Source organism: Thalia democratica, chromosome 5 (genome assembly GCF_965202585.1).
Source record: "Thalia democratica chromosome 5, ktThaDemo2.hap1.1, whole genome shotgun sequence".
Lineage (NCBI taxonomy): Eukaryota > Metazoa > Chordata > Thaliacea > Salpida > Salpidae > Thalia > Thalia democratica.
The window spans coordinates 79,566,078-79,578,145 of record NC_139169.1 but is presented as its reverse complement, the minus strand read 5'-3'; the positions used below and the strand labels follow the sequence as shown (position 1 = coordinate 79,578,145).

Below are 12,068 nucleotides of genomic sequence, written 5' to 3'. Positions count from 1 at the left end.
AAGTCGATCTCAAAGACAATAACTAGTATAACACCAGGTTAAGTTTTTGATAAATATTCAAAGTTTATTATATTATCTTGATTAGTATCTGAAAATATCGTAATGTAAAATAACTTCTTTAAATGTAATTAAAATATTTTTTATTGAATATAATTTAAATGAGTAAATTTTTTAAAGTTTATAAAAAGTAGATGGAATTAACTTTTGTAATGTATATATTTAAACTAATATTTTACTTTATATATTTTCTCTTTATTTTTCATGATTATACGCAACTACGTATGTTGCAATAAGATGTTGCAATAAACATTATATATTATGATCTTCACTGAGGTTTTTTAAATACCTATCTACGTTACAGTTTTTATTTTATTTTATTGAGAATGTTATTTTAATATAGAAATTTGTTTTTGTTTGTTGTTATTTTAAAATATTATTAGATTATTACAGAAACAGTGGTTTAAACCACTAAATGTAATTAAACGTAATTACCATTGTTTTGCTTTAAGAAAATTTTTGAAAAATTCTTTACATTACAAAACCATAACATCTATTTCTTTTAAAACTGGTTTATTAAAATTACTAAAACAAGAAAGGATTTTTTTTTTTGTAAACACAATGTTTAGTATAAAAACGTGATAATATGATTTGAATACAAAAACTTTTTACAAAGAAAATTTATTTAGTAGCAATTTATTGCTGTTCTTGAAAAGCTAATGAAAACGTGTTCTTTAAAAAAAATAAAAAAGTTTCAAATTCTATAGTATTAATAGTAGCAATTCTATAATAGTAGCAATTAAAGCAGTATTTACTACATGTTATTTAGATTTTTTACAAATTTAAAAAGTATGCTATAATATGACAACCATAGAAGTTCGTTTTTCAAATCTGTTTTATAAGCTTAAACCAAAGTTGTAAAACTTATTCTAATTAAAATTGTAAGATTAAGCTGATATAACATTTTAAAATAAACTCATAAACGGTGATTTAAAACCTTCTAGTTGACTAAAACTCTAAACTTAGTTAAAGTATATTGTAGCAAGAATAAAATTAACAAAATTTCAAAAATATTTTTTTTTTAAACTCAACTAAAAGTATGAGCCTGTTAAGTTTTAAAAACTGGTCTAATTTAGAAATTTTATAAATGCTTAGTTTGCTCTACAATAAATAAAGTAATGTTTTAATACATAGCTTTCTAAAACAAAATTTTTTTATTACTATACAGCACATTTGTACAAAATAAGAAAGTGTGTTAAAAAACAACAGTATGATTTGAATAGAAATGTTTTTTTTTTGTTAATTACTTGTTTAACAACTACCTTTATCTTTTTAACGTATGTTTTTACGAAAAGCAATAGATATGTTTAATGGAACTATTAAAGTACGTATTAAGAGCTTTGGAAACAAAACTAAATTTAAATCAAATAAAAACAAACAATTCAAAATAACCACAGAGATATTAAAATGATTAATTTAAATGTATAAGCAAGGACTTTAAATGTAAAAAGCCTATAACTCAAAAAGTTCAAGTATTATTTTTTCTTAAACTCCTTATTATTTACAAGTTTTAGAGAGCTTTTAGAATAGCAGTCACACTAGCAAAACATCCTTATTTAGTATTCAAGTCTATAATTTTAATTACTATACATTTTGTAACAGTTTTTTTCAATTTAATTCACGTAATAGTCGCAATTTTAAGAGGACTGTCTGTCTGATTCAAGTTGCTATCAGTTCTTTCTGTATCTGTTACGTCACAGTTCTGATTTGCAACGTCACAATCTTCATTAACAAGATCATTGTTTCCGATTATGTCGTTATGATTTTCTTCTTGTTCAATGAAGTTTTCGTTTTCAACCTCACAAATGTTTAAGACGATTCCGTTTCTTTGTTTTAAGATTATCTTGACTGAATTGAAAGTCTGAAAAGTAATCTTTTTAAAACGAAAAAAAAAAGTTTTTTTTTACTTTAAATTTTACACAAAAATCTATCTACATCTGGGTTTCCCAAACTATTTTTCAAAAAGCCCCCTTTAATGAAATTAAAAAAAATATGGCCCCTCCGACAACGTTTCTCAAAAAACTGTCCTTAAGTACACCTAAGACCTTTTTTCTTTTTCTTTTCATAAAAAACTCCAGGATATCTAGTGTAAGTTTAAAATATGGTCTATTTACTTTTTACATATTGCTTACAAGGGGGCTACATGAGTCTTTTTGGGGCATCCATTTTGTTTTAATTTAGAACATGAGTTTTTAAATATATTAATTTTAGTATAGTTATAAAGTATGAAAAAAACAAGCATGTTTGAAAAAGGTGTAGAATAGTTATCAGTTAAAAGTTGTTCAAAAAAACTAAAAGCAGGTAACAGTGTTCAGTTTTAAAATGAAAAATACTTAATAGTATAACTTTAAATTTAATTTTAGTATTTATTATATAATAATTAAGACTAATTCTTAAAACTAAAGCGTACTTTAAAAAAACTCAAATTAATATCAAACAACAAACTTTAAATTCGTATGTGTAAAGGAACAAGCAGACAAGAATACCAATTGTTTGTACCCACTCTACAAGCGCTCCAAATAAATCAATACCTTTGTTTTTGTTAAAATATTCTGCACATTTTCCATTTTCAAGTTTTTTTAATCTGTCCCAATCTATTTCTCTTTCTTCTGGCTAAAATTGACAATAAATATTTCTAACACTATTTAAAATCATATAATAATGCTTACTAATGAAACTTCAGTTTTTTAATAAAACCTAATTACTTAAAAAGACATTTCTTATAATACAAACTAGTAATAGTAAAATCAACACTAATACTTTGTTCTTGTATTGAACTAAGAGAAACATAAAACATATTCATAATCTTTAATTTTTTTTTTTTTACTTTATTGGTTTTATCGTGTCATAATGCTTACAATCGATAAACTTATTAAAAAAAAATTCTGTTAACCAATTTTCAAATGACTTTAAACGCACAATAGCTCTAAGAGTAAATGTTGTACTTTTAGACAGAGTTTAACGTTTATAGATTGTATAAGAAAACTTGAAAGTTTAGTTTAAAAACTAATATAAAAGTATTAATTTACAACCATAAAAAATACGTTTTAATAACGGTTCATAGTTACTAGTAAAATTAGAAATATATACATGATTTAAATTTCGAATACACAAGACGTTTTAGAAAAATTCGTGTAAAATTGTTTCTAGTTACTCAGAAATCAAACCTTAATGCGAATCAAAATACTTAATGTTTGGAAATAGTAAACTAGTCGACAATAATTAAACTTCTAGTTCACAATTTTGTTTATAGTTACGAAGAATTAATTTGACTAATGTTGTTATAAACAGCTGCTTAAAATGTTTAATATTTCTATGTTTATATTATTATTAATGCAGGGTAGAAATTGTTTATTACGACTAGTTACAAATAAAAATTAAAAGTCGTAACTTACTTTTAGGAGATATTCTAAGTAGAGTTTTTTGTACATAACAAATCCAATAACTGAAAATAAACAAAAAAGTATTGGAAGTTTGTCGTAAACAATAATGTAAAATTTGTAAACTATAAATTAATCAAAATAGAATAAAAATATTAAAAAAAAACTATCAACTCAATTTAAAATTTTATTAAATAACAAACTATGATTGCCTATATATGAAACAAACCATAAAAGTAATAAACGTTTTTGTTTTTATATATCCTTTAAAAATCCTTTATAGTGCTTCTACAAAGATTACTTGTATTATAAACAGACAACTTTTTTACTTTTTTAGTCATTTTTTTTGTTATTTGTGGTATGTTTATACAAAACGCTGGTTTTTATATTATGTAAGTAGATTTACATAACTAAGTATTATTATACAAAAGGTTTCCATTAAACTATCATTTCTGGAAATTTGAGTAGATAATGTCAATTTCATTTACGATGTTATTAGAAGACAATGTTAACTTTTGTTGTTGACTATTGAAGTTTAAACGTTTATTACCGAAGCTAAAATATTTTTCTTTACATTTATTGTCATACAGTCGTTTACAGTCCAAAATCCAATGAAATAAATAAAAATAGTACATGTTTATAACTTTAAAACTTATCAGAAAAGTTTTAAACATATTTTTATTTCTTTTTTTATTCTTAATAAATTAAATCCACACTTTTAAAACTTTATTTTGTTCGTTTTTGAAGGTTTTCAAACCATTTAAGCTAATAAAGATGCTAATATATTTTTAATTAATTATGTTACAAAAATTTATAAAACTTTGAGTAGTTTATAATGTATATAAACAATGGTTCACCAAGCATTAAACTTTTAATGTATCATAACCGCACAATATACCACAAAAGCATTACGCTTTTATATTTCAGTCATAAAAACAACATTTATTTAAAAATATGAAGCATAAATTAAAATAAGCTTAATACATCAAGGTTGTTTAAATTAATCTATAAGAACTACAAACTAAATGTTTCACAGATTAAAAGGAACACAATTTGATAGATTTGAACTTCTTTTAAATTTTTTGAACTGATATTAGACTTATGCTTTATCCATATTATGTAAAAAGTAACAACCAGTTAGCTTTCTCAAAATAATTCTTGTACTTTATGAAATAATTTTAAGATTTAATGTTAAGACAAAATTTAACAGTTTTAATTAGTTTGCAAAAATTAAAGTTATCTATGTAGGAAGACTATTAATATAGTCTATAAAAACTACAGCTTCTATATATAGCATATTTGTTTTAAAATATATTAAATACTAATACACAAAATCATATTTTTATCGGTAAAATCTATAATAATTAAAAACTTATTGACTACTTTTAAATACTTTAAAAGCATTAGTGGCTTTTTTGATATTCGGAAGTTCTAATTTAATCTTAAAATATACAAATTTTAAACAACCCAGTAATTTGTTCTTGTATCATTTGTAATGTTAATTTAACTACTTAAGTGCATTAAGCAAGGTTATAAAAAGTTTAAGTGTAGATTATATTGATAACGTTTCTCAGTTAGTTACCATAAAAAAAGTTTTTAAAAAATCTTAATGAAGTTTTTATAGACTTAAATCACAAAAAATCAAATACACATAAAGATGAAAATATTTTAACTTTTGCATAAAAAAGTCTTACATGATGATAGTAAGAACAATAAATTTTGTTATAATGTTGATAAGTTAACATACTTGATAAGTTTATAGCAGTGTGAAAATACAGAAAAAATAAGTTTTAGAATATGATAGTTTGTTTTAATAAGTATATATTTTCAGTATCTAAGTTCAACGATAAAATTACTAAGCGTTAAAACGTAAGCCTTATAAATCTTTTAATATTTCAATAATATTTTTAACGCTTAGATTTATCATTACCGCAATGTATTACATACTACCGCAAAATAAAATTGAGCAATACAATTTAATTTTTACAAGTAAAACAGTATCTACCATAATCTATAAAAAAAATAAATGTTAATTACAAATTTTAGTGGATACACTGATTCAATAAACCTTTAACTACTGTAATTATTTAGATAACTTTAAAAGGCGTAGAAAAACTAATTCATTGCTTGTTTTTGTAACTAAATTGTTTTGAAAAAAACGTAGTTAAAAAAAATTGGTTTATAAATTCATCTTAAACATTTATCATCGTATATTAAAAAATATTAAATGTTATCGCGTACAAAGTAGTAATTTTTTTTTTGATAAAATACTAAATAATAAATTCAAATATCTACTTGTATTGTTAGTAAGTTATAAGTTTGACTATTATATAAACACAAGTCAATATAAGTAACGATACAAAAAGTTATTCAAAAAAATATATATAAGCAAATTATTCAACTAACGTATAATAAGTGATATAACCATTATGACAGCTAATCCAATTCGACATTTTTTTACTCGATTTAAATTCAAATCGTTTATTTTTGATGTTTTTCTGCTTAAAATTGCTGTTAGTATTGTGTAAAATGTTCCTAGTACAAAAGCTAAACCTGCTCCAAAATAATGAGGTACTTTTGCGTACGAGACCTGTTTTTTGATAGTTCCTGTTATTGTTAGGTTGTGTACTTTTGAACCAAGATATAAAAATTTTAAAACAAGTTAATCTGTGCGTAAAATTAATGTTAAAAAAACTGTTTTTTAAGTAGTTTTTTATTGCCAGGTTCTATTATGTTAAATCAAACTAAAACAAATATATTCTACTAGAACGTAAAAATAATATAAACAAAACTTTTATCGATACAGTCTAACTTTTTTTTCTAAACTCTAAAAGTTTATGTATATTGTATACTTGAACAAAATTTATTTTAATTTTAAAATACTTTTCAGGATTAACTGGTTTAAATGACAAGAGTTTAATAAAACTAACGGGTTATTAAAATGAAACTAACTGGAAAATTTCCGACGAGAATAACTCCGAAGCAACAAAATGAACCAATCAGAAGAGTGAAAATATTCAACATTCCATTTTCTCCTAAATGTCGGTAATACCTCCAAGCCAGGAATACTGTTATCAGTCCTGAAAAAATTGATTTTCAATACTGAATAAAAATGGTATAGTTACGCGATATTCTAAACTTTTAGAATAACTCATATATTTAAATGTAATTAAACTACATACAGTTTATTTTTTAATCACTTGAATCATTAAACTAAGTTTCGGTCAAATACCTCGTCAGTAATTATATAAATTTAGAAAGTTATTTTTAACAGTCATGGAGCATTAAACTACTTTAAATTTTTTAACATACAGTTTATAGTGTTTAAAAAATTCTTAGTAATTAATCTAAATAATTTTTGTTTATTATTAAAACTGATGTTTTCAATTTTTGTCAACAATATCTAAAATGAAAACATTTTTCCAAACAAGGAACAATTGAAATAAAAAATAAGTTTTTGCTAATCGTGGGAATCGAAATACTGTAAAGAGTATAAATCTTATCTATTTCTTTATAAACTTTCATTTTGTGTACAATGAACAATTTCAAGAAATTAGACAAACAAATCATTTAGAATGTGTATGTATTTTTTACCTAAAAATCCTTCCAAATTAAGCAATAATCCAAAATACATGAGCTCTGGAAACTTCGTCCCAATGTAGCTGGAATATAAATTGAAAATTTGAACAATTGTATAAATTGATTCTTTTTTCTAATTCTTATCTTACCTAACATAAGGAAAGTACCATTTTTCTGTGTGACAGTTGAACTTGGCCAATAAGTACCTGAAAAGTATTATAATTCTGAAAATATTTTAATTACATTTAAACGTGATCATGTGTTTTTAGTATTACTAACAACCTTGAAAATTTTTGCACCACATTTGCACGTGTACTTAGGGCTTGATGTACGTAAAGTAGTCATTACTTGAAAGTTTTCTTACATAAGAAAACATTTGAATATATGCACTCTCGAAAAAACTTAGATAAACAAAATAAAAATTATAAGTTTTAGTGTGAGTAATTATAATTTAAGCGAAAAACGTTCTGTGCGTTAAAAACAACCAAATTACCATTTTTAAACTTAACAACTAGTTTTACTTATTAAAAGTTCAAATAAATAAAAATATATAATAATAATAACATATATTGTGTTATACTAAAGTAAATATTAGAACATAACCGTAAAACCTTTAAAAAAAAATTTAACAAAGGTAATATGCTATTTTAATAACAGAAGACAGTTTTCAGCAAAAATAAACTTGTATAATGTAAGTAAACATTTTTATCTAAAGTGTAACAAACTTGGTGAATAATTCAACTCACGTTATACAGAAACCAATCATTGGTATCACACTTGCAAGAATTGGTAGATAACTCCAAGGTATTGGTCCACACATACCATTTGTTGTTGGTCTAAAATTTGGTAGCATCAAAATGTGGTTTGAAAAAAAAATAAGAATATTTTTTAATGTTATGTGGTCTACACATACCATTTGAAATATACAACAAGCTAAAATTGTATAACAAAAAAATTGTTTCTTAAAAATTTATGTTGCAACATTTTACTTCAACTGAAATGTAAGAGTTTAAAAAAAAAATTTCTTAAAATATTCCGATTATAATATACACAGTTTTATATAAAACACAAAAGTGTTTTTAAAGAGTCCTCTTATAATAAAATTATGTTGTTGCTTATTTATATTATACTTACAATATATATTTAGCTATATTAAATTAGGAAACATAGTTTTAAAAGATGACACAAAATGATATGATCACAATAACAATAAAGTATATTTTGACATTAAAATACGATTTAATTATAACTATTATGATACTTTTAAAGGCTGTACATAAAGTGCTTCGGTGAGCTCAAGAAAATAACAGTTTTTAAAACAAAAGCTTAATATAATGTTATGATAGAAAATTTTTTTTTTACTTATTGTATATAACACTGAAATTATTAGATATAAACTTTTTTTCGTCGGCAAAGTTATTATTCCTAGTAGTTATTATTATAGTTAAGATAGACTCACCTTTTAGCTTTTTTAGTTATGTAAAAATGTTTTATATAAAGATAAAAGTTTAAGCTTGTACAAGTATTATACAAAACAAAATAAGAAAAAAACATTTAAATTTTTACGGAAATCTTTTAACCTTTATGAAAATGTCGAAATAACTAGAGTTATTGTATTACTTAACCTTAATAAGCTTACAGAAAAAACCTTTAAATTTTAGACCACACATACAGTGGTTTTTATCTTTTAATTAAATAACACTGAAATACGTATATTATGCAAAATTTAATTAAAACATTTAAGCGTTTGAAAGGCTATGGCCAAATACAACATATATTTTTTTAAACTCTGTTTATTTTTTTTACCTTTCATAAACTCTTGTAATAGTGTTGTTACAATTTTCTTCGTCTTTTTTGCTTTTTGATTTTCTGAACGCTTTGAATATATTTTTTGTTTTGCTGTTTTTATTTGTGTTCTTTCTAAAAAAACAAGGTGTAATTTTTTTCCATACTAAATGAATTTTGAAACCATTTATATTTTGGTTTGTACTGAAAAAAAAAGGTTTTAGTCAAATCATAATTCACTATGTATATATTTTTATAAAAAAGTACTAATTGTATAACTACGTATAAGTATAAAGATATTTGTCAATTTAATCATATAGTAATGAAAGTTAAGTTGTAAAACTATGTTCTTACAATATTAAAGCTGTTACAATTCAAATGGTTGTAAAATATCTTAAATAAAATTATTTTAGTTTAAAAACTTATAATTATAATCTAACAAGTAAAACTTATAAATTGTAGAGACGTACTGTAAAGAAAACAAACAAAACTATAAGTTTAAATTCCTTAGAGTAACTTTAATCATATAAATGGTATATTTGATTTATAAAAACCAAACTTTTGTGAATATTTTTGTAGTTTTATAAGTGTGAAAGCTTAAGATTAAAATAATTACGACGCTTATAATATATCCTCTTGCAACAAAATTTATTCTATAACTTGTGACGAAACTTACTTTGACATTATAATTTTCTTTAAGCTATCAATTGCAGGTTATTATCTCCGGTTGGTTTGTTTTTGGTGTTTAATAAATTTAGCTGATTTAATGACTGTTATATAAGAAAAAATTATACAAATGATTTTTCAGTCATATACTTAATTAAAAACTGTTTAATCTGTCCTTGATGATCGCTTACAGCGTTCCTATAAAAAATAAAATAATTGATGTTATTTGTGAAAATTTATGCATTAACTTGCTCGTATAACTAGTTTTAGCAGCTCCTTGACAATTATTACTGCATATCAAACGTGGTAGTAGTTACTAATAAAAAGTTTTAGTAATTAAGTATTACTAACGCTTGTTCAACTATTATCACACTTTGTCCTTTGAAACATTTTTAAAAACTAAGCTCATTTTTCACGTTACTTGTTTAGCTGTTTTCAATTTTAACTGTTTTCAATTTAAAACTAAAATATTATTTGTTTACTTTAAAAACCTTACTCCTTTAAATAAAAAGAAAGACTAAAAGAATAACATTTGTTACAATCGCACTGTCTAAAAAATAAAAATAAAGATTTTTGTAAGTTTATTTTGTTTGATAACACTTAAACTAATAAAACAAGTAAAAATAATAAACAATTTAAAATTCCTTAATAAAAAAACTTATTAATCAGTTTAAAATTTAAAACAAAATTGCTAATTGTCTACTTATAAAATATATTCTCATAGTTTTCATGTAAAAAATTAACATTTTACGTTTTGTTATTAACATTTTCTATAATGTAAATAAAAATAACGAGCTTTTATTGATTTTTGTAATAACTTTGCATTAAAGTTTTCAAAACACTCTATCTTCTAAAGTTGAAAAAATAAAATAAATATTCTAATAACAAAAAGTGTTCTTTCAACTTAATACAAAGCATTAAAAATAAAAACGAAAAAAAAAGTATATATGTAATGAAAAAGGTTTTTTGTGATTATATGAGAGAGCATGAATAAGAAAAAGTTTTTTTTTTCATATACGCGAATTTTAAAGTTACTACTTATTAAACTTGATATAAACAATAATAATGCGGTAACCTTTTAAAGTTGAAACTCGATTAATACTGGTTTAATTGTCAAGTTTTTGTTTAATAAAAAAAAAATGTTTAAAGGTCACCCCATTAAAGAAATTGAGATAACTTTATACCTAGATATATAAGCGGTTTTACTCTTTTTTGTTGTGTTCTATTTTCACATAAGAGCATAACTTTTACTTAAATATTTTATGTAAACTTTAACAATTTAAACAACTGGCCTACTTTTGAGTAAAACAAACCTTTTTTTAAATCTTTTTCGTGTTAAAAATGCTTGCTCATTCAATATATGAATCAAATAACAATTAAGCTCAAATTCATATATTAAATTTATATTTGTTTAAGAAATTTAAGTAACTGCTTAAGGCATTATTTTTGAGGCTACTTAATCCGATACAATACATATACTAACAACAAAAAGTTTCAATTAACAAAGAACATCTTTGTTTTTTTATTGATAAAAACTTATGTTGCAAACTAAAAGAACCATATTGTAACTATATTTGATGAACTTACTGAGAATAGGTAATGTTAATAACAAATACATGGCATATAGTTTTTTAAATATTTTTTATTAAGTTATTAAGTATGTTTTAAATTTATGTTTGTAACGTTTTTAGAAAAAAATTAAACACAAAAATTAATAACTGTTTTTGATAGATACTAATAATTTACCTTAAACTATAATTCAAAATGGTTAATTTAAATTATCAAGTGAAAATTATATTTTTAAACAAAAAAGCCTAACATATACTTAAGAAGTCTTAAAGTTTTTATAAAACTTTTAGATTTTTTTTTACAACCCTGTGTCATTAAATTTATAAGCAATCAACTAAAAGCTATAAAACTGCTTTTATTTTAAATAAATTTTATCAAAAGTTTTCATGAAGAAATTTTTTTATATATAACTTTTTACTTTTTTTTTTGTTTGACCATCATATTTAAGTTTCTTAAGAACTTTTTAAAATATGTCCATTTTTTACATAACAGAGTTACATAAAGAAACAATTATTTTAAAAGTAAATTCATTTATAGAACTTAAAAGCTTTATAATTTTATCAATTTAAGTTTTATATTTAGAATACTTGCCTTTAATGTAATGTGCTAATAGTTTGTCTTTTAATAAAATTTGGCCACTTTTAAACTTGGTAAATCAAGTAATTTTAAATAAAAACGTATACATAAGTATTTTTATTTTCAAATGAAGCAAATACAATTTTTTATAGTCTGTAACTAACTTTTAAATGAATGAAAATTGTAAAAACATGTCTTTGTAATCAAATTTATAAGCAAAAATAACCGTATTTTTGGTACTTTTTAAAGAAGTGATCAAAGTCAGACTTAAATAGCTTTAATTTAAAACACTTTAATAATTACTATACCATAATATCGTAACATACTGCAATCAAGTATTATCGAAGAAATCAGCAAAAAACTATTTTCTTATTTTGAAAAACCTCATTGATTATATTGACTATTAAAGCATAACGTAGCAATTAAAACTATGTAATTAAAAAAACCGCAATTTAA

At 22.6% G+C, this 12,068-nt stretch overlaps 1 protein-coding gene across 2 annotated transcripts; it reads right to left on the bottom strand.

Moving 5' to 3' along the window:
• Positions 1 to 797: 797 nt before the first annotated feature.
• Positions 798 to 9,573, bottom strand: LOC145835808 (transmembrane protein 150A-like). 2 transcript variants are annotated; one of them, XM_082943529.1, is made up of 10 exons: positions 9,478 to 9,569; positions 8,823 to 9,005; positions 7,763 to 7,852; positions 7,166 to 7,222; positions 7,032 to 7,099; positions 6,390 to 6,517; positions 5,844 to 6,027; positions 3,453 to 3,502; positions 2,503 to 2,670; positions 798 to 1,918 (listed from the first exon to the last, which is right to left on the bottom strand). In XM_082943529.1, the coding sequence occupies exons 1-10, from the start codon at positions 9,483 to 9,485 to the stop codon at positions 1,676 to 1,678; spliced, it is 1,179 nt and encodes a 392-aa protein (XP_082799655.1). In that variant the 5' UTR covers positions 9,486 to 9,569; the 3' UTR covers positions 798 to 1,675. The 2 variants fall into 2 exon arrangements, with proteins under 2 accessions (XP_082799655.1, XP_082799656.1); XM_082943530.1 differs by having other exon boundaries at positions 799 to 1,918; positions 8,823 to 8,936; positions 9,478 to 9,573.
• Between the last annotated feature and the right edge of the window lie 2,495 nt (positions 9,574 to 12,068).